The sequence below is a fragment of the Cyprinodon tularosa genome, unplaced genomic scaffold (genome assembly GCF_016077235.1).
Source record: "Cyprinodon tularosa strain WSP-4 unplaced genomic scaffold, ASM1607723v1 ctg313, whole genome shotgun sequence".
NCBI lineage: Eukaryota > Metazoa > Chordata > Actinopteri > Cyprinodontiformes > Cyprinodontidae > Cyprinodon > Cyprinodon tularosa.
In genome coordinates, this window is record NW_024039023.1 from 1,192,312 (window position 1) to 1,211,609 (window position 19,298).

The 19,298-nt window shown below is 40.4% G+C and overlaps 1 protein-coding gene across 2 annotated transcripts in view; it reads left to right on the top strand.

Moving 5' to 3' along the window:
* Window positions 1-19,298, top strand: part of jmy (junction mediating and regulatory protein, p53 cofactor) — a 39,378-nt gene that overhangs the window by 15,049 nt on the left and 5,031 nt on the right. The window contains exons 2-9 of one of the 2 annotated variants that reach the window (XM_038292491.1): window positions 2,886-3,059; window positions 14,658-14,808; window positions 15,033-15,202; window positions 15,619-15,784; window positions 15,915-16,105; window positions 16,185-16,262; window positions 18,174-18,269; window positions 18,357-18,864. In XM_038292491.1, the coding sequence (XP_038148419.1) occupies window positions 2,886-3,059; window positions 14,658-14,808; window positions 15,033-15,202; window positions 15,619-15,784; window positions 15,915-16,105; window positions 16,185-16,262; window positions 18,174-18,269; window positions 18,357-18,864 (1,534 nt within the window). The remainder of the gene's footprint in view (window positions 1-2,885; window positions 3,060-14,657; window positions 14,809-15,032; window positions 15,203-15,618; window positions 15,785-15,914; window positions 16,106-16,184; window positions 16,263-18,173; window positions 18,270-18,356; window positions 18,865-19,298) is intronic. The other variant, XM_038292492.1, reaches the window with a different exon arrangement.

Genomic DNA, 19,298 nt, shown 5'->3' on the forward strand with positions numbered 1-19,298 from the left:
GCCTACAGCCTCTTAAATTCGATCCTCATTAAGATTTTATGAGTGACATCACACAATAGCTAAGAAAGTCCTTCAAAGAGGATAATAGAGTCTACATGTATCAAACCCTTAAACAGCAGCATGTTATGCAGGACCATTTTAAAAATTGGACATATAGCTATTCTTCAGAGTCCTCCAGAGTCTACCCTCAGTATGGTCTTATTGTATTTGAAGTAATCGAGAAATGCAGTTCACATGGCAGTGTATTAATCAAAGTGAACACTTTGTTTCTCCTAAAGCCACTAATGCATCTCAAACAGATAATCACTGAGAGGGCAGCGAATTACTGAGCTATATTTAGTTCAGAAAAGTCTGAGTTTGGAATCTGGCAAAAAGGTAATCGAATAATAAGGCAGAATTTGTTGTTTAAACCATAATTAGTGATGCTTTTCTGTGTATATCTGTGCTTTTGTAATGTTTGCCAGAACCGAGTCAACTCCTCAATTTCATACCTAACTGTCTCTGCTTCTATCATACAATTGTAGACAAACCATTTCAGTCAAAAGATGCTTTTTTATTCTGTTTATTTTGATTTTCTCTGTAATTATTAAATAACGTTGGAGGTAATTTTCCATTAAAACACTGTTTAATATGTGTATCATATTATCCCTGATCAAAACAAATGATCTCCAATCTGCTGCCCTGCCCTTCCTACAGGGTAAGGGAGTATGAGTTTATATGAAAAATCCAACAGCATACAGCTGCATCTGTGAAAATAGTGTTGGTATGAAATGACTAAGCAACTAATTTCCCATCCAAGATAAACATAGTTATCAAATCCTCTTCATTTATTATACAGTAATTATTCACACACAAACAAGCTGCTTCCAAAAGGTAACTGTGCTGATTGAGGGTTTTAACTTTTTTTTAAAACAAATTCTGTGTTTATTGTAAGAATGCCTTGTCAAATATTAATTACACCGTATTTTCTAGACTATAGAGTGCATCCCACTATATGCCATACCCACTAAGTAAAAAAATAAAATAAAACTGGAAATGCACATTTGTAAACCACACCAGGCTATAAGCTGCTTATATCTACTCACTGTCCCCCACCAAACCTGTAGGGGGACCCCTATATATCACCCCTACAGTAGGGATGAAGAAGAACACTAGCTCCCGTTAGCTTGTTGTCTGGTGGCAGTGTCGCTTCCCGATCCGTCCCGGAAGCACAATCCGTACCATCAGCCCATTTGCGCATGCGGAACCACATATACATCCAGGTCAGGTAAAAAAACGACCTAAGCTACGTTTTTACCTCCCAAAAAATAGCAAGCGTACTAAACTATAATGTGTTAAAGGTTAATGTATTTCCTGGGAAAATAAATGCCTTAAAACCCTTTCTGTTTTATCACTTGTCTCAGCCCGATCTGTTCAGGATATGGGATCCTACGCTACTTCAGGGAGCTAACTTTTTCGGCTTTGGATTTAAACATAAATCTAGTCTTTTTGAGTTTTTTTAACTTTAGGTATATAGTGCGTAAAGGGCTAATTATACTCCCAACAGCAGTGTATGGCAGTGAGCTGGATGCAGACATTTTTGATTTATGCTCAGTATTGAAGGATGGTCTGCGCCATACGCTGTGGGTCTAGATACAGCCGAGGCGGGGAGGAACTGGGGCAAGTTTGTCCGGCAACGGAGGGACATGACGGCGAAAAAAGAGCGGGGATCCAGGTGGAAAAAGGGTCCCAGCTTTCTCGCACACCTCACTGTTCTAGCTGGTCCATCTTCACGAGTTGTTTTCCGGAATTGCGGTCATAAAAACAAAACAAGGCGATAAGCAGATGTAGATTTGACCAATCAGAGGCCTCCTGTCTGCGGCACTGTCTGAAGTCACCTACAATTTGGGAGAGTTGCAGCAGAGCGTCTGCAGAGGGGGCGGGGATGTCTTTTTGTTCACTGCGACACCTACGCAGCCGACCTAGTTTCAAAGTATAATCTGCCTTAACCCAAATAAAGAAGGAACTGAAATGCAGATAAACATGGTTTAATCATATTTTGCGGGACTGCTCTGAGAAGTTTGGTCATGATGACAGACAAGCAGCTCAACAAAAAATGTAAAAAGCATAAAAATTGTCCCAGAAAAATCATAAAATTTTTTTTAAAGATCTGTAGTAGCATTCTTTAGTGAGTAAAGTATTGAAATAAGTAATTTTAGTTCTATAATTAGATGAATTATGGAAACCCGAGTGTGTATCTGCTTGTGCATGCGCAAAGGAACCGATGGTAAGGATCGTGCTTCCGGTACGGATCTTGTAGTGACAGGCAGTAAGAGCTCCACAGGAGTTGTGCACAGTCTCTTCATTGGTTCAGTATTTAAAATGCGGCAAATAAAAGTCAAAATGTGTGAATTCAGGACATTTGTTCTGTGCTGCTTGCATATGTTTGTTCTAAATGAAAATGACCCCCTTCATTTTCAAGCTTTGACTTCTGCCCCCTGGTGGAAAAATCCACAGAAAAGCTGCACTTTTTTAGAAGTCGTGTGGTTCAAAGCGTGGGGGGAAAAAATGGCGGCTTCTAGTCCAGAAAGTAGGGTACCCTTAATGATGATCAATAGAAGGCCTCTTTGCCTTCAACCTGACCTCCACAGATTCTCTGTCAGATATAAAAGGCCTGCTGGTGCTGATTAACTTTAGTATTTTCTTTCAGAGAAAAGCTGTCGCTAACTAAAAAGAATGTTCAAATCTTTAATTGCAGCAAAAATTCAGCATGGAGATGTTTAAAGATTTCAGTGTTAAACAAAAATCTGAGCCTTTGAATTCCTTGTTTCAACATTGAAGTGGATCATGCTCCTACAACTCACGTCTCCATCCTCTCTCTGTCTTTTCCATCCACTTTGTCCCAGGTGTTGGACAAGCACAAGGCCATTGACAGCATGGTGGAGCTGCTGCAGGTGTACCCGGAGGAGGACGAGGCGTACGGAGAGCTGCTCGAGGCCACCACCCAGCTCTACCACTACCTGCTTCAGCCTTTCAGGGACATCAGGGAAGTGGCCACTCTACGGCGACAGCAAATTAAGGTAATTGACACACGTACACAGAAACAAATACCATCTGTTTTTAGAGCTCTTTTTAAGAGGGTTTAGACCTCCCTGTAGCCGGATTACTCATTTGCCCTTGAAGACAGTTTGTCTCTCATTGGGTGCACTTCGTAGATTTGTGGACTCTGCTGTAAAAGTGGTCACTGCGGTTTGATTTGAGCAAGGATTAGATCAATGTCCCTCCTCCAGTGAGCATACCCACCCCCCCATAAGCCCACTACCATGACTTAACTGGTACATGCTGAGGCTTGTGGGGTTGCGGTGATGATAATGAAGATGATGATGGCAGAGGATCAGCCGGAGAGGCTTTTTTTTTTTCTTTTTTCCTCGCCTAGAGCAGATTAACGACCAGCCTAAGTATTATTACAGCAGTCACTAAACCACTCAGTAATTCTGCAGCCTCAGCTCTCTCCTGTTTTCTATACTATTTCTCTACTCTCTTTATTTCCTTTCTTTATCAGGGGCTGAAAATTAAATCAGCTGTGTGTTTCACATCTAGTAAAACATGCCCTATTTGGGTCACTTATTCTAGTTCTGGGGAGGATAATTGCTCAACAATTGCAAACATGATGAGTACAGTTTTTTTATTTTTAAATAAGCGAACTGGGAACATTTATCTGTATAAGTTGAACCCAAATAATCATTTTTTTCCTGCATTTACAAGTTTAGTGCTGTATATTAAAAATATCTTACCAGAAAAGGTGCAAGTTTGAAGGCAATTTTTTAAAATATTTTGCTGCTGTATCATCTTGATGTAAATATTAAGGCATTCTGTATCCCTTTATCAGGGATTCCAGCAACTTTTGGTTTATTTTAGTTGACTTCTACAACTAGAGTTTCACCGACCCGATACCTGGATCGGATATCAGCAATTTGATATCCGATATCGGAGATCCAATCGATTGCTCTTTACATGCAACTGTTATTTTTTTCTCTTTTCTGCTTGTATGTTCATAAATAATATAAAGTGTGTTTATATTAAAAAAATTACGGCATCAGCCTGGTTTTTTTTAGCATTACAGGTGACCTTTTTGTAGCTGAAATACGCTAGCGAGAAACCTGCCATATGTCTGCCGTGGCTCCATCATTAGCAGTAGTGTCCATTTCTGGGTTCTGTTTATCAGTACTTGTTGTGAAATTCTTATTTACTGAATTATGACTCTTGGGCTAACATTTAGTCGGTAGACTGGGCTCCCATCAACCTCCGGCTAATATATAAACTAATAAACTCTGGTCGACTCCCTTTTTAGAGGCACGGGTCAGTATCCAGTTTTGCAGGCTTAAAACGATGTTGGCTCCCCTTTACTAATGGGTGGACCTGATTTTTTGATTCAGTTTGCATGTTTTCTATAGCATGATAAACCAGACTAAATATGAGATTAAATGTGTAATTTAGTCTGGCCCCAATGAATGAGACATTGGAAGATTGTTGGTGAGAACAACCTGTTGCTTTTCAAACCATGTCTGTGCCTATTGGCCAACGCTCTGACCAACAAGCGTAACTGACTGTGACGTAGGAAGGGCAACAGAAAGCTAGTGGGGGAGTGTAAACAAACAGCCTGTCGATAAAACTACGAATACGTCCTTCTTAAAAATGAAAGAGCGTAGAGCCTCTTCCTGCTCACATTTCAACGAAAACCCCAAGTCTGATCCTTCCAAAACTGATTACAAAGCTGAGTCAAAAATCGCCATCAGAGCCAGTGGTCCTTCACACATGACTATGCCGAAGGAGGGCCTCTGCAGACGGGCTGCCGTTTGCCTCGGAGGTCTGCTGGTTGCTGCTGTCCTCTCAACTTCGAAAATTGTTTTTTTTTATTACGCATTAAATCGGTAAATGGACCATATAGTGACACTTTAAAGTATAATATTCTCACCTCAAATGATCTTAAAACTTACTTTATTGAACAACAGCAACAGAAAAGAAAATGTTAACTTTTAATGGAGCTCCATTGAAAGCTGCTGCTGCCGCAGTGCATGATACTGTTCAATACTTGTTGCCATCTTCCTTGTTGTGCTTTCTCCAGCGTCGCACAGCTTTGTCGCAAGCAAAAATAATTTTGGCTGCTGGTGGGTGGGGCTAGTTTACTAGGCTATGTTTTCTAAGCCATAACAAGGCTTTTGTTTGGGCCACTCTATAAGCCTGGAACTCAAACGCTACTCCTGATATTTTATATTGAGAAATGGGAAGCAAAACATTTTCAAACTTGGAAAACAAAGTTGGTGGTTTGTTTTTTTACTTTTTTGGAATATATAAACTAACACATCAACGATAATTATTACAGGTCATGTTTTACTGACCTAACCAAGAGAAGGAAAAAAAAGTTAGCTAGCATCTGCTATTTTAGAGCAGCAGTATGAAGGCACTGATAGGTTTTATTATCTTTGGCTTTGTTGGCTAATCTTGAGGTTATGTCAGAAACTCATTTTTTTCAAAGTGATCTGAATCACTACGATGCAGGCTCTCTGCAATGGTTGCCTCCATTGACAGTTTACTTCCTGCCCTCCCTCTTAAGTCACGCGTCATCAAATTGACAAAAAGGCTTCTAGTTTTTAACAGTTGAGTTTGAAACATAGAAAAATAAACATATTGTCAGTATCAGACAGGATCTCACAAATGAAGACAAGACTAATCCAAGCTGATTTAGTCAATACTTTACTCATCTGAACCCTTGATGAACCCATATTTTGGGCTGTTCTTTGCCACCATTCACTAACCTAAAACTCCCCTTTCCTTTCTCTTTAGCAGCTAAAATTAGTTTGAGCTGAGCAGCACAAAAATCCTCATCTTAACCGTCATTTTTTAAAATCATTTTACTGGAAACACACAAAACTAACCCAGACTTGTGGATCATTGTGCATATTTTATTCGGCTGTTCTGGCATAATCGGGAATGGTTTGTGTTTTCAGAGGATGCAGCTGGGTTTAGGGAACTAAAGTAGTGTAATTTACCACTAGAGGGATTCACCTAAGCAAAAAAAAAAAGGCTGGGAGTTCCTGTATTAGGCTAACCTCTCTTTCAAGCTGTCTGAACAGATTTGGTGTATTTTGTATAAGGATAAAAATGCAATGCACTATTGACAGCTTGCTATCACTGCATCAGATTCTACTGCTTGCCGTCTCTCTCATCTATAACCATCCAGTGTCATGTATCTAAATGTTACTCTGTGCCATTCTGCATTAACTTCTCATGGTCACATCTCACATGGTGAGTTGACTTCAACCACCTTCTGCTCATTGTGGTAACTTTAGGTTTTAGTTGCATCTATCGACTTCTTTACTGCATACAAATCAGTTTGTCACAAACAGCTAGGGTCAATACCTAGGAAAATATTGGATACCACTTTAGATACCATGGAAACAAGAAATGCCTCATAATTAAAGGTGTAAAAATATATTTCTTAATCTAAAAAAGTCCCAATTTTTAATCTCCACATGGAACAACAACAGGATCACAGATTCTATTAGTGCGCAAATAAATGCAAAATAACCCAAATATAACACAATTTGACAATATTTGAAGCTTGTTTGGTGTATTTTTATTTTAATGTGAAAAAATCTAATATTTACAGTAGCAAAAATGTGCAAAAACACTTGCATATTATCTATTTGATTCCAAATTAGTATACACAGCATTCAATTATTGATACTTTTCAGAGTATAGATGCATTTGACAACTCTAAAAACAGCTGCAGGCCATGACCCTGCAGCTATTCTGCAGACTCCCTGGCGCCGACCTCATGCTATCTTTTTGTCTCATATGCCACTTAATTGGTTAATTGAACCAAACAGTAGCAGGGATTGACTTGCAGTCATTTATGTCCCACGGTATAACAGTCACACTCTGACAGATGAGCTTTAACGCTCCCTTTCAGTCAACAATGAACAACATGATCAGAACTTTCCCTTCCCTGCCCTGCATTCCTCACCCAGCACGCTCATCCAGCACAGTTTCACTTACCAATACAAACAGCTCTGTGCATATGGGTGTCTCCTTGTCCCTCCATTATGATGGTATTTATGTTCTTGTGTGGTCTAAATAAAGAATTTACTGTCAATTTCTTAAATGCTACGATACTCATAGAGCAAAAAGCTGTTTGCATTTCACCTTTTTATGTGCCAGGGAATTTACCAGTAAGTCTGACAACAATGTAGGATGGTGCCTCATGATTTCTTCTATTTTGTCTAGAGCTGTAGGAACTATTTTTGGGCTCAGCAATGAGTCAGAGAGTTGATCTGTGAGGAAGAGGGGAAGAGTATTATCATCTCTATAAAGTTGGATCAGTCCATCCTGCTGCCGGGACACCAGAAGATGTAGTTTAAACCGTTTTAGTCAGTATATTAGTAGTATATTAACATGATTCATTGTTAATTCATAATTAATTAAAGGACTTATCATTGTTGTGTTAATTTAAAATATTATCTTAAGCTTTAATAATGTGGTGATTGTTTTTTTTTAGCTAATTTAAAAACAACCCATTAAATCCGTGAAAATTCAGCTCTAAAGTAGAGATGAGATAAGTTTGCATCTGAATACATAGGGAAGCATCAGACCTAATTTTCGGTTAACGTTAAAAGGATTTAATTTTCTTCAATGTTTTTGTTTTTATAGATGGAAAATCTGCAGGATGCCTGTTTTTTTTTCCAGCTCTGCCACCTGCTTCCCTCAGGGCACTCCAACGGCTAAAAACAAAGCTGTATGCAAACGAATATGTGTTGTCGACTCATACAGGAAGTCGTGTTTTCTTTTTCTTTCTTTCTTTTTTTTTCATTCAAAGCTCATGAGGGAAGCAAAAGGAGTTGGGAACTAGCTCATACACTTTCATTTACATGCTGTTTGCATTGTGATTTACGTTGCTGTTAAAACAGAGGAGCAGAGAGGGATTTTTTTATCCTGTCAGGTCTGCAGCCTTACCGGACCTCTTTTGTTGCTGTGAGTGTAAAATACTTGTTGGGTGTGTGAGAATGCAGCCAAACCCTGACAGTGTTTCAGACTATGAGCTAAACCTGCAGAATTAGCTGCAGATTAGGCTCAATATGTCTTCTATTTGCACAGCGCCTTGCTAATGTATCCACATTTTTGCTAGTTTTCAACCAACAGTTTGATTGTATCTCATCTTTTTGTGTTAAAAATAAACATCATATTTTTCTTCTTTTATTTTTATAAAGTAGAGACAAGACAACAAAAAAAGACTTTGTATCCAAATGAAAAGTGTAAATGAAAGATAATCGTGTCACTCTGAACACAACAGCCTCCTAAAACACAAAGCGGTGGCTGCATCATGCTGTGGGATTGCTTTTCTTCAAAGCAAATGAGCTGAGTTAGAGAGAGGCAGGAGCTGCTTTTCTTAAAATTCTCTGCTGACCTGTTTCTTCTCTGTTATTTAACTCCTTGCTAATTGAGCTGATTCCTTTTTCTTTTGATCTTACCTCCATGTTGGGAGGTGATGTTCAAAGGTTCATATCTTCCCTTAATATGCAAGCTATCAGATTTACCTGGTGAGTTTGTTGCTGTGATCCACCTGCAGCTGCTATAGGGCAACTTCCCACAGGTTCAGCAATGCTGCCGTTTATTGATCCTCCTGTTGGTCTGGCGTGACAGACCAGCCATTTTAGAAACCTTCTGAAACGGGACAAAGCTTCCTGTCTGGTGGAAGGGAGGAATTGCAAATGTTTATCTGCCTGCAAGACTCAGGATGGGTCTAAAATCATGAGTCTGAAGGGCGCAGAGTTGATGTTTTTTGTAGTGTTGCATCAACGCCTTTTTTTGGCCCAGATACCGATACCTGGCTTTGTATTATGGCCGATACCGATACATCTGTTTGAAATTGATGTGTGTTAGGTATGGAACGGTTCGACTGTCTCGGTTCGGTTCGCGTGTGTTGCGTTCGGTTCATGCGCTGCTCCATTTTCTCATAGGACTTTTTATTACCTACCTGGAATGGGTGACAATAGTTGAATAAACTTTTGGCTCTCATAAGGGTATCTATGCCCTATTTGTTGGTGCTCGCTGATACCGATACCACCATTTTAGTGTTGGATCGGGGCCGGTATCGGTGCAACAGTAGTTTTTTGTAGTGCTTTTCTCAAATATATGTGCAAATATGGAGGTTAATGAGTTCAAAAGGACCGTGTCTGTCTGAGATGTAATTCAAAACAAGTTTCAGGAAAGTGGTAAAAAAATTTTTATAATCATAATAAAAATAATGGAACTTTTTTGATATCACACTGGAGAAATTAACCTTAGCATTTAACCCATCCCCTAGGGGAGCAGTGGGCTGCCATCGTGTGGCGCCCGTTTAGCAGTGTGGGTTAAGGGTTTTGCTCAGGGACCCAGAGTAGAGGCTGTGGGGATCGAACCAGGTACTTGCGAACCTCTCAGAGCACAAGCACACTGCTTTAAACACTCCCCAGATTGCAATTAAGAAATGTCTGCATACCTGTAAGAGATTCAGTGTAGCTGTAATAAGAAATGTCAGCTTTGTGGTAAACAATTTCAGTGTAGCTTTAACTACATTTCTGCGTAGTTGTAAAAAATTTCAGCATCATGATAAAAAAAAAAAAAAAAAAAAAAAATCAGCAAATCTTCAAACTAAATTTAGCGTTAATGTAAAAACAATGCACAGCACAGCTGTAACAAATAGAAGCTATGCTAAATATGTTGGCAGGAACCATCGGTATTCCTAGAAGGAAACCATTTCGGGAGTTGCAAACAGGTAGAAGCTTCTAGATCTGTATTCTGGTTTAGACTTTGCAGAGTAACCTGAGCTAAATATGATCCTGCAAAGTATTGACATACAGGAGCTGAATGCTAACTCGTTTCACCCACCAATAAAACAGTTTTCATTTTCCTTCCACAGAAGAATTATGTAAACATTGGTTTTGGTCTGTCACAGTAAATAAAACATTAAAGGGTTATGATGAGAAACTGAATGAAAGAGGAGAGGCTCATTTGAATTGATGATCTCTAATAGGACAGCAGAGTGTCGGTGAACTGTGTCAGCCCACTGAATGAACCTGTGCGGTGTAGGTTTCCTTTTGCCTAGAAGGTCAGAGGGTTGCCATGAATTAGAAATATAGTGATACTCCGACACGTCTGAGGCTGATCCTATCTCAGTCGGCTCCAATTTCTGCTGCACACAGTCTGCATTGTTACACGGCAACGGTCATTGGTCTCCTATCCATTGGCCTGTGCTTTCCTTTCATCTTTCAGGCAAATTAGACACAAATGTAAAAATTTCACATTGCATGATATTCAAGTTAATTAATTCTGTGTCCGTTGCAGTTAATTGTCTCCCTCATGACTATAGTAGCTCTGATTATTTGGACATAAACACAGCAGGTCTTGTTATTAGCCCACTTTTAACCAATGAGGATGGCCATCTAGGTTTCTAGCAGCTTTACATAATTATTTTTATTACTGAAAGTGTTTATATATAAAACCAACTTTTTTAAAGTTTTAAAGAACATCTTTATTTTGATCTCTCGCTCAAAGTTTCCTATAAAAGCCTTTGAAATTATTTTACTATTTTGAATTTGAAGAGAGGTTCTTTACAAGTGAGGATTTGAAGGTAATGTGCTAAAAAAATAAAAGCTGCATCTGAATATCTCCTCCTCCTCTCTGCTTGATAAACCCCTCCCCATGTCTTGTATCTTCGCTATTTTAACCAAATGAGATAGAGACCACCATGGAGGCACCAGGGAACGTAGTGTCACCTCTATTTTAAGTCTGTTGTGTTCAGCCTCCTGGAGCTTTAGTCACCAAGAGGTGTTAAGACTCTTTACTCTGTTTCATCTCTGCAGCGATTTCCTCCTTCTTTGCTTTGTTTACAAGCTGGGAGGGGAGCAGATTTCTGATTTCTTGATGCTTATTCAAATTAAAGTCTTTACTGGGTATAATGTGGTTTCTGGGCTATCTGTAACGCCCCATTATATTCAGAGAACAGAGGTTTGTTTGGCTTTATTGCTCACTCAGAGTAGGATCTGTGATGGGTGTGAAAGAGGGAGGAGTTCAGCCCGGGTTTTATTAGTCTACCCTGCAGCGCCCGGCTCTATCTAAAGTGGCCCTAATGACAAATATTTTATTTGGCCACTTGTTTGTTAGTACAACTAGAATACAAGTTAAATCATTTTCAATGTTTTGACAATAATCATGATGTGATTCCTGAAGATAGGTGGGGGAAAATATAATCAAATATATAAATGTGAATGACCCGTTAATCAATATATAAATGTACCATTAAATATGTATACTTTTACATTTCTTAATTTATCTTATATATTATTAAAGTAGTAAATGTAGCATTAAGTTGTACCTGAATTTAAATTGAATTTACAGCTAAATGTTTAAAGATGCATTGAAAATGGATTGATCCAACTCCACCACTTCCTGAACTTCAGCAGCTTCTTTGTTTCCTGTCTTACGTTATTGGAGGCTGATTTTTCCAGGTGTGTCTGGTTAATGTCGTCACGTTATCATCCAGACTCTAACTACTCACTGATACGGACTCCTTTCCAGAACAGCAGCGACCGCTCCTCAAAAACACATTTTAAAAAGTCCTTCCCTTTTCTTTTCCTACCTTCTACATCTAGTTATGATGTGATCCTAATATTGTCAGCTCCTGTTATTCAATTCAGTTTATTTATTTAGCACCAATTCACAACACATGTCATCTCAAGGATCTTTATAGTTCAAATAAAACCAGTTGATTGCATCGACTCATTGACTGAAATGCAATCCCTCACACTAAGCATGCTTGTAGCGAAAGTGGAGAGGGAAAAACTCCCTTTTAACAGGAAGAAACCTCCAGCAGAACCAGACTCGGTGTGAGCGGCCATCTGCCGAGGCCGACTAGGGTTCAAGGAGATGGAAGCAAAGTTATAAAAGGCAACTGTAAAAGGCGGCCTCGTCCAGGAAAACACAGCCAGGCAGACGTGCTCCGAACCAAGTCCCATATCAGAGGATGAAGAGAGCACATCCAGCCAGTCACAGTCAGAGAAACAGGACTACACTGGAAAAACAGGCCGATCTCCAACATCTATAAAGAAAGGTGTTGATGGCAGCAGCACAGCTGATATTTCTCTCCGGTATGAGGTCACAGCCAGACAGGAACAGACCAGATGAAGCTACTATGTGAAAAAGCAAAGAGAGCATAACATTAGAGATTGAACTAAAAGATTCTGCAGAGTGGGAGAATAGAGAGAGAGTGATGAAATAGGGGTCCCTATGTCCTCCAGCAGGCTAAGCCTATAGCAGCATAACTATAGAGATAGCTCAGGGTAACCTGAGCCACTCTAATTATAAGCTTTATCAAAAAGGAAAGTTTTAAGCCTAGCCTTAAAATCAATCAATTGAATAACTTATTTAATTCATCACTTATTACTTAGGTAAACCGTACGCTGCTGGGTCTCGTCTACATTGTGGTTTTGCCCATGCGGGTCACGTTGGCTCTGTGAACTGTTCAAACTGGAGTCTGATGGTGGCAAAAAGAAAAGAAATGAATGTGCTTTTAGGGGGATAAAACAGTTCTGATCATCAATATCTGCAGTGTTAGCGCAGCCTTAGACATGTCTGAACACGTTCCCACGCTTTCATCTTTCTGATGAAAACAGCTAGTTTGAGTCTTCTTCTTTCAGTAACGGCATCTACACCGAAGAGTGTTGCTGTCTGCACACATCCCAATTAAAATGATGCCGTCTGATTGGAAAAAGATTAAGTTGTTTAATTTTTTTTTAGTTTGTCTCCTATCAGGATCTAATCATTATAAAATCTGATTCTTTGGTTTTCCTTTTCTTTTTACTTTTTCAGATACTCTGTGTATCAACAAGCTTGCTGCTGACTGACTTCTCCCAGTTTGTGCTGGAGCCTCCTGCTTTGCATAGTTTAACAGACTAAATCACGAGTCAGCGCTATTGTGGAGATATTTGGCTTCAGTTTGTGTTTTTCTCTGAGGTTAAACGGGTCAAAGTTAGCAGAAATGACAGGAGTTTAGCTCTATATGCTTTGAAATGCTGGTTTGTCCAGTTTGAGCCTTCCAGATAAAGAACACCAGTTATATTTAGTTCTTAGTGAGGATTTAAAGCAGGTCCACATTTCTGCTGTGTAGCTGGGATACTGTACATGTTCCCACTAACAATAGCTAAATGATGAGATAATGCGCTCAAGTTTAAAGTCACTTTTTCTTGAATAGATTATATTTGGTGCCAGACTGATTTTTCCTTTTTTTTTGTTCTGGCTGTTGATGTAATCCTCCATCCCTCCACGCTCTCTGCTTCACCCCTAAACCACTCCCTGTGCTCGTTACACAGAAATACAAAACACTTAACAAATTAGTCAGCTGGCTATGATGATTAAGGGTGTTTTGAGCTTGTTTTGTGTTTTCTTTGTTTGTTATTACTGTAGTCATATTTATGTTGGCGCTACTTCACACATCTGTTTTACGTTGAGATGCTGTTATCCAGCTGCACGTGCTGAGAGGCCCTGGAAGGGGGTCGACTTAATCGGCGGTGTACATTTTGTTCCATAGGCGGCCATCGAGCAGAGGTGGTTGTTTCTGAGCTAACATCCAGAGCAGGGTTTCACACATGGGAAAGCTTTCCACTCATCTCACTTTCTTTTTCTCTCTCTGGTCTACTGGGATACTGGGTTACTGTCACTATAAATATACATTCATTTCCAAACCGTTCTTTACCACCCTCTGCTGTAAATCAGTGGTATTGCAGCAAAATTAGTAAGTTTTTTTTTTCTTTTACTGAGTTCTTTGTGGCTGTAGAGAGAGAAACGGATCCATTTCTTCCCAGCAGGAAAAAAGCCAAATAATAGTATTTACCTTGAACTATTTAGAGCAGAAAGATGCAGGCACAACCTCATTAACTCCCAAGCGGCAAAGAAGGATGTAAAAATAAGTGAAAGTTTCCTGAAATAAGTGTATTTGCCCTTCATTAGAGCAGGAAGTAAATAATAAAATAATAAAACAATACATTTAATAAAAGATAACTAAAATGTTCTTATTTAAAGTGCAAAAGTGTATTGTTTTTATTACCTTACCCATTCAAATTTAACATAAATTAGTGTATTTCAAGAAATTTCAAATTACTTTTCTTTAATTTTCTCAGTAAAACTTCACTAGCAGCATTAAGTGTTTCAGCTCTTCATCAGGAATTGGGTTTAAATTAAAAAGTAGAATGCATATAAAACATTTTTTATTTAATTTAACAGTTAATCCCGCTGACCAATTAGTGGGACAAGGATCTGGTAGATTTTAAGGCGGCATTACCTGATAAATTTCAGCGCAGTTTATTTCCATAGATGTACAGAAAAAAGCAGACATGTTAAAATCACTTTTGCATACATTTTTTAACCCCTTAACTAACTGTTAAACATGTATACATTATGGAAAACATGCATCTACTTTAATCGATGGAGATTATTTCATAATCATATCCAGGATGCCTCTCTCACTTGGTGGAGAAACAATGGAGGGGTGTGAATACTTTGCTGTTTATACACAATGGTTACGCTGGGATTTTTCTAAAGTTGACATCATCTGCACTGCCTGAACTCTGGTGCTCCATCGCCAGATCTGCCTGGAGACAGAGCGCCTCGGCCCCCGGCGCGTGGAAAGCCTGAGGAAAGAAGACGAGGAGTGGCAAAGGAAGGCTCACGCTGCCGTGCTCTCCATCCAAGAGCTGACGGTGAAGTTCTTTGAAACCACAACCCGAGCTCAGAAAGGTAAACCGAGACGCAGAGCATTTCCTCTCATCGTGGGAAAATGCCGAGCTCTATTTGTGTCGACATTTAAGCATTTCCTTTTCATGTTTACATGACACAAACTGTTTCGAGGTCATTTCTTGCATCAAAAGTTCATGAAGCAACTTTTAAACTGGAATAAAACTGAAACCTGCCTGGAAATCTGCTAACAGAATCAAACTTTTCTGTTTCTGCTCCCATCACAGCTCTGTATGAGCGGATGCGTGCAGACCAGAGGAAGTTTGGGAAGTCGACGTGGGCCGCGGCCATCGAGCGCATGGAGCGGCTGCAGTACGCCGTTTCCAAGGAGACCCTACAGCTCATGAGGGCCAAAGAAATCTGCCTGGAGCAGAAGAAGCATGGCTTGAAGGAAGAGGTAGGGCATGGAGTTAATGCAGTTGAAGCTTATCAGAGGGGTTTTCTGTGTTAGATGGATGCTCTGGGGGAAAAAAAAGACTTGATGTTAAAAGACGAAGGAAATAAACAAGATAATAGTGTTGGAAAATTGACGTCATTGCTCTGGCATCCTGAGATGGAGGGATCGACATCCTGCTGTAGAGCAGTGGAAATGACTCACTGGGAATTACAGTCAGGTCAAATGTTTGTTTTGTTCATGTCATCTCTGAAGCTGAACACCATGAAACATGAATCCGCCTTAGTTCCCATCAGATCTAACTCAGACCAGAAAAAAAGGCGCAGTCAAATCCTGATTATGGAGAATCAGCTAGTCCTGCAGCCCGAGGGGCTGGTGTGGCGCCGCGTAATGCTGAAGCCGTGCTTTTCTGTTTTCAGATGCAGAGTCTGCAGGGCGGGGAGGATGCAATGAAGCGCCTGGACCAGCTGGAGGCGCTTTACTACGAGCTGCAGCTGCAGCTGTACGACATTCAGGCCGAGGTGCTGCGCTGCGAGGAGCTGCTGCTGACTGCGCAGCTGCAGAGTCTGCGCAGGCAGATGATGGGTGAGCATCTTCACAGGTTCTCTCTCTGCAGTTCAGCTTGCAAACAATAAGTAAAGAGGAGAAAAATATCAATTTTACTATTAAATAAAAACCTGATTCTGCCTGATTTATTAAACTGTTTTTCTACCAGAGCAACAGGATGAGGTGGTTTACTATGATGCTTTTGAGAGTCCAGATGCCATGAAGGGTGAGGAAGAACCTGCCTCCCCACCGTCGCCCCTCAAAGATGAAGAGCTGTGCGTCCTCCAGCAGAGGACGCGGCAACTGGAGGCCCGGAGGGGCCGCATCACCGCCAAGAAAGTCTACCTCAAAAACAAGAAGGTTGGATCCTTCTGCTGCTTCAGATCTTGACAGATGTTACCAGTCAGTGATCTTAACCTTTTTTTCTTTTTGTTATTAGGAAATCTGCATCTTTAATCACAACCAGAAAATCCAGCAGCGCCAAGGAAGCAATGCAGACTGCAGCGCTCTGCAGCAGGTTGGATCAAATCATTTGCTGCCTGTTACTCCATGCATGAACATCCGTTACTCCCCTGATATAAACGAATGACTCCTTACAGATTATTTCAGCTCATAGAAGAGAAAACGACTCTTAGACAGCACCTTCTTATTGAGGCAAATGGTTCTTTACTTCTTTGATTCAAATATCAACTGTTTAATTTTAGTTTTGAGCAGATTAAGACCAAATTGAAACAATACTTTAATTATTGTTTTTTTCATTGTAGTTTTGTCAGCAAACTTTAAAAAACATTAGTTTCATTTACATGAAAACAAATAATCGTATTGAAGGCCTGATCAGATCAACAATATTTAATGTAAACATTGTAAACTGATGATTCTAATCTGATCCAATCAGAAAGAAATTTTATTCATCAAGAGGAGAGAGATTAACTCAATTCAATTCAGTTTATTTCTATAGCGCCAATTCACACCACATCATCTCAAGGCACTTTACAGTTCAACAGATCATACAGTCAAATCGATTCAAAGTTTTCTATCCAAGGAAAACCAGTTGATTGCTTCGACTCATTGACTCGAATGCAATCCCTCACACTAAGCATGCTTGTAGCGACAGTGGAGAGGAAAAACTCCCTTTTAACAGGAAGAAACCTCCAGCAGAACCAGGCTCAGTGTGAGCGGCCATCTGCTGAGGCCGACTGGGGTTCAAGGAGACAGAAGCAGTGATACAAGAAGCAGCTGTAAATTAACTCACCCATTCAGATCTTTGGAGTAAAATAATCTCCACTGCTTATATGTAAAACCCCTATTTATTTCTCCACCATCTTCCCAGAAAATCAGACTGGTCTGTGCAGGTTTAAACGATTTAATCTGTAGGAACGCTTGGTGCATGTTTACACACATCATGATTCATGATTAATTTAGTGTCAATATAAAAAGAGATGTAGAATTTCCCATCAACCAACGTTTAGATCAGCTCCGGGAGATTTAGCGTATTTAAATGTAGCTGCTGTAACTTTTGGCCTCTAGAGGCACTAGACCTGCACATTCTAGATTTATCCTCTGAAAGAAAAAGGCAACACTGCTGCAAATTAAACCGTTTTCCTCAGTATTTTGGTATCTGAGATTATCTAACTTTGGATCTACTGACTGAGAAGTCTGGATTTGATCTAAAGGGGCGAAGGTGCCCCTTTAGATCAAATATGACTATAGTCAGTCTGGGATCTTGGATCGAACTCGCTCTAGTTATATAGGCGAGTTTTTGAGAACAGCAGCTGTGTCAGAGCATCAATAAACACCAAGAGCTGCATATTGATCTGTAAATCATTTAATATATCTTAAATTTAGGCTAATCAATGCAATAATTAAAATCAAAGTAATTCAATATGTCTTTAAAATAAGTCAATTTTCACTGACTTGAGGAGATGGTGATACAATTTGCCAATGGAATAAATTATTTTCATTTAAAATAAGAAGGTGCATATTATCCAATTATTTTAAGGGCAGAAATACTCATTTCTATTCATCTTATTTACCTGCCAAAAAATAAGCAAAATTACACTTATTTTAAGAAAGGTTTTAGATATTTTTTTGTTGGGTACTTTGGTCAAAATTGATGATTTAATGTAATGATCATGTGTACGGATATGAAGATTCTTAAAAAGTGGAGAACATCTGGATTAAGCTTGAAGCTTTTTGGGTGTGTTGCTTTATTTCTGGACGTTAGCTGGACGAACATACCTCGGTCTGAACCCCCCGGTGTTATGTTTAGGGTCGTTTTCCTAATCTGGTAGCGGTGCGTTCAGGGGATTCTGCAATAAGAGGTTTATCCCAAACAAAGCTTAAAAGTTTTAGTTACATTTGGCTGGAAGAAAACTTTTGTCAAACATTGTGCTGAACCTGAAGTATGGTTTTATTTGTTTTATGTAAGGGGGGAGAAGCTGCACAAGATGATGAAGCAAAGAGAAATGCATCTGTGAGTCAGGACAGGCAGAGGACTCTGGACAGACTTCGCAGCCTGAAACAGGTGACGCTTCAGTCGCAGCGCTGCGCTTTCAGGATGAACTCCCCCCGTTTCCCTGCTGATGGTTGGTTTTGTCTTCTCTGCCCGCAGCGTTACCCGGGTCAGACTCTGAGGTCCAGCCGTCTGCGTCTGACTCAGACTCACAGCCGGAGGCGAGCGCCGCAGCACAGCACCCAGGCGGTCAGCGTCCAAACCGACTCCATCTCCGACCTCCCGGAACTCTCCGCTCCGCCTCCCCCGGATGTCTACAGCTGCGACGGCGCCTCGCTGCCATCCATCGCCATCCAGAGCGTCGAAGCTCCGCCTTCCTTCCTCTCGCTGCCTCCCCTCTCATCGTCTCCTTCCCCGTTCCCTATGGTGCCATCTGTCGCACCTCCTCCTCCTCCCCCTCCGCCGCCTCCCCCACCTCCTCTGTCGCTCCCTCCCATAGAGAACCAAACGACGAGCCCTATGAAGCAGCAAACGTGTGAGGTGTCAGAGTGCACCTCGCTGCCGCTGGCTCCGTTCTCCCCTCGGTTCTTTGACAGCAGCCAGCTGCTGACAGCGAGGAAGAAGCTGAGGAAGACGGCGTCTCTGGACTCCTCACAGTGGAGGAAGGGTGAGGAAAACCAGGCCTCTCTGCCCACCAGGCCGTAGCTCCATGGGGCCTCAGCAGAGTTAGATTTAAGATCCATATTCCTGTTAGAACTTCATCACAACTCTAGGAGTCCAATATAGATTAGTTTTAATCTGAGTGGGCGGGGCCAAGCTTGATTGGCTAAATTTTAAAGTTGCTCCCAGATCATCTGTTTGAACATTTGTTTTACCCTTTAAGAAGTAACCTTCAAATTATTTCATTCTGAAATTACAATCTTAAATGATTAAAAATAGTTTAATTTATCAACGATGAAGCTGCAATATTATTTTAATGGGATTGAAAAAACAAATCTAAATTATTTAGATCTATAATCTGTGTAGTTATGGCCCCTCTATTAGGTTGGGGGCTGAATACAGAGCCTTAGCTCCACTTCCTCAGTGGCAGTGACTGTAAGA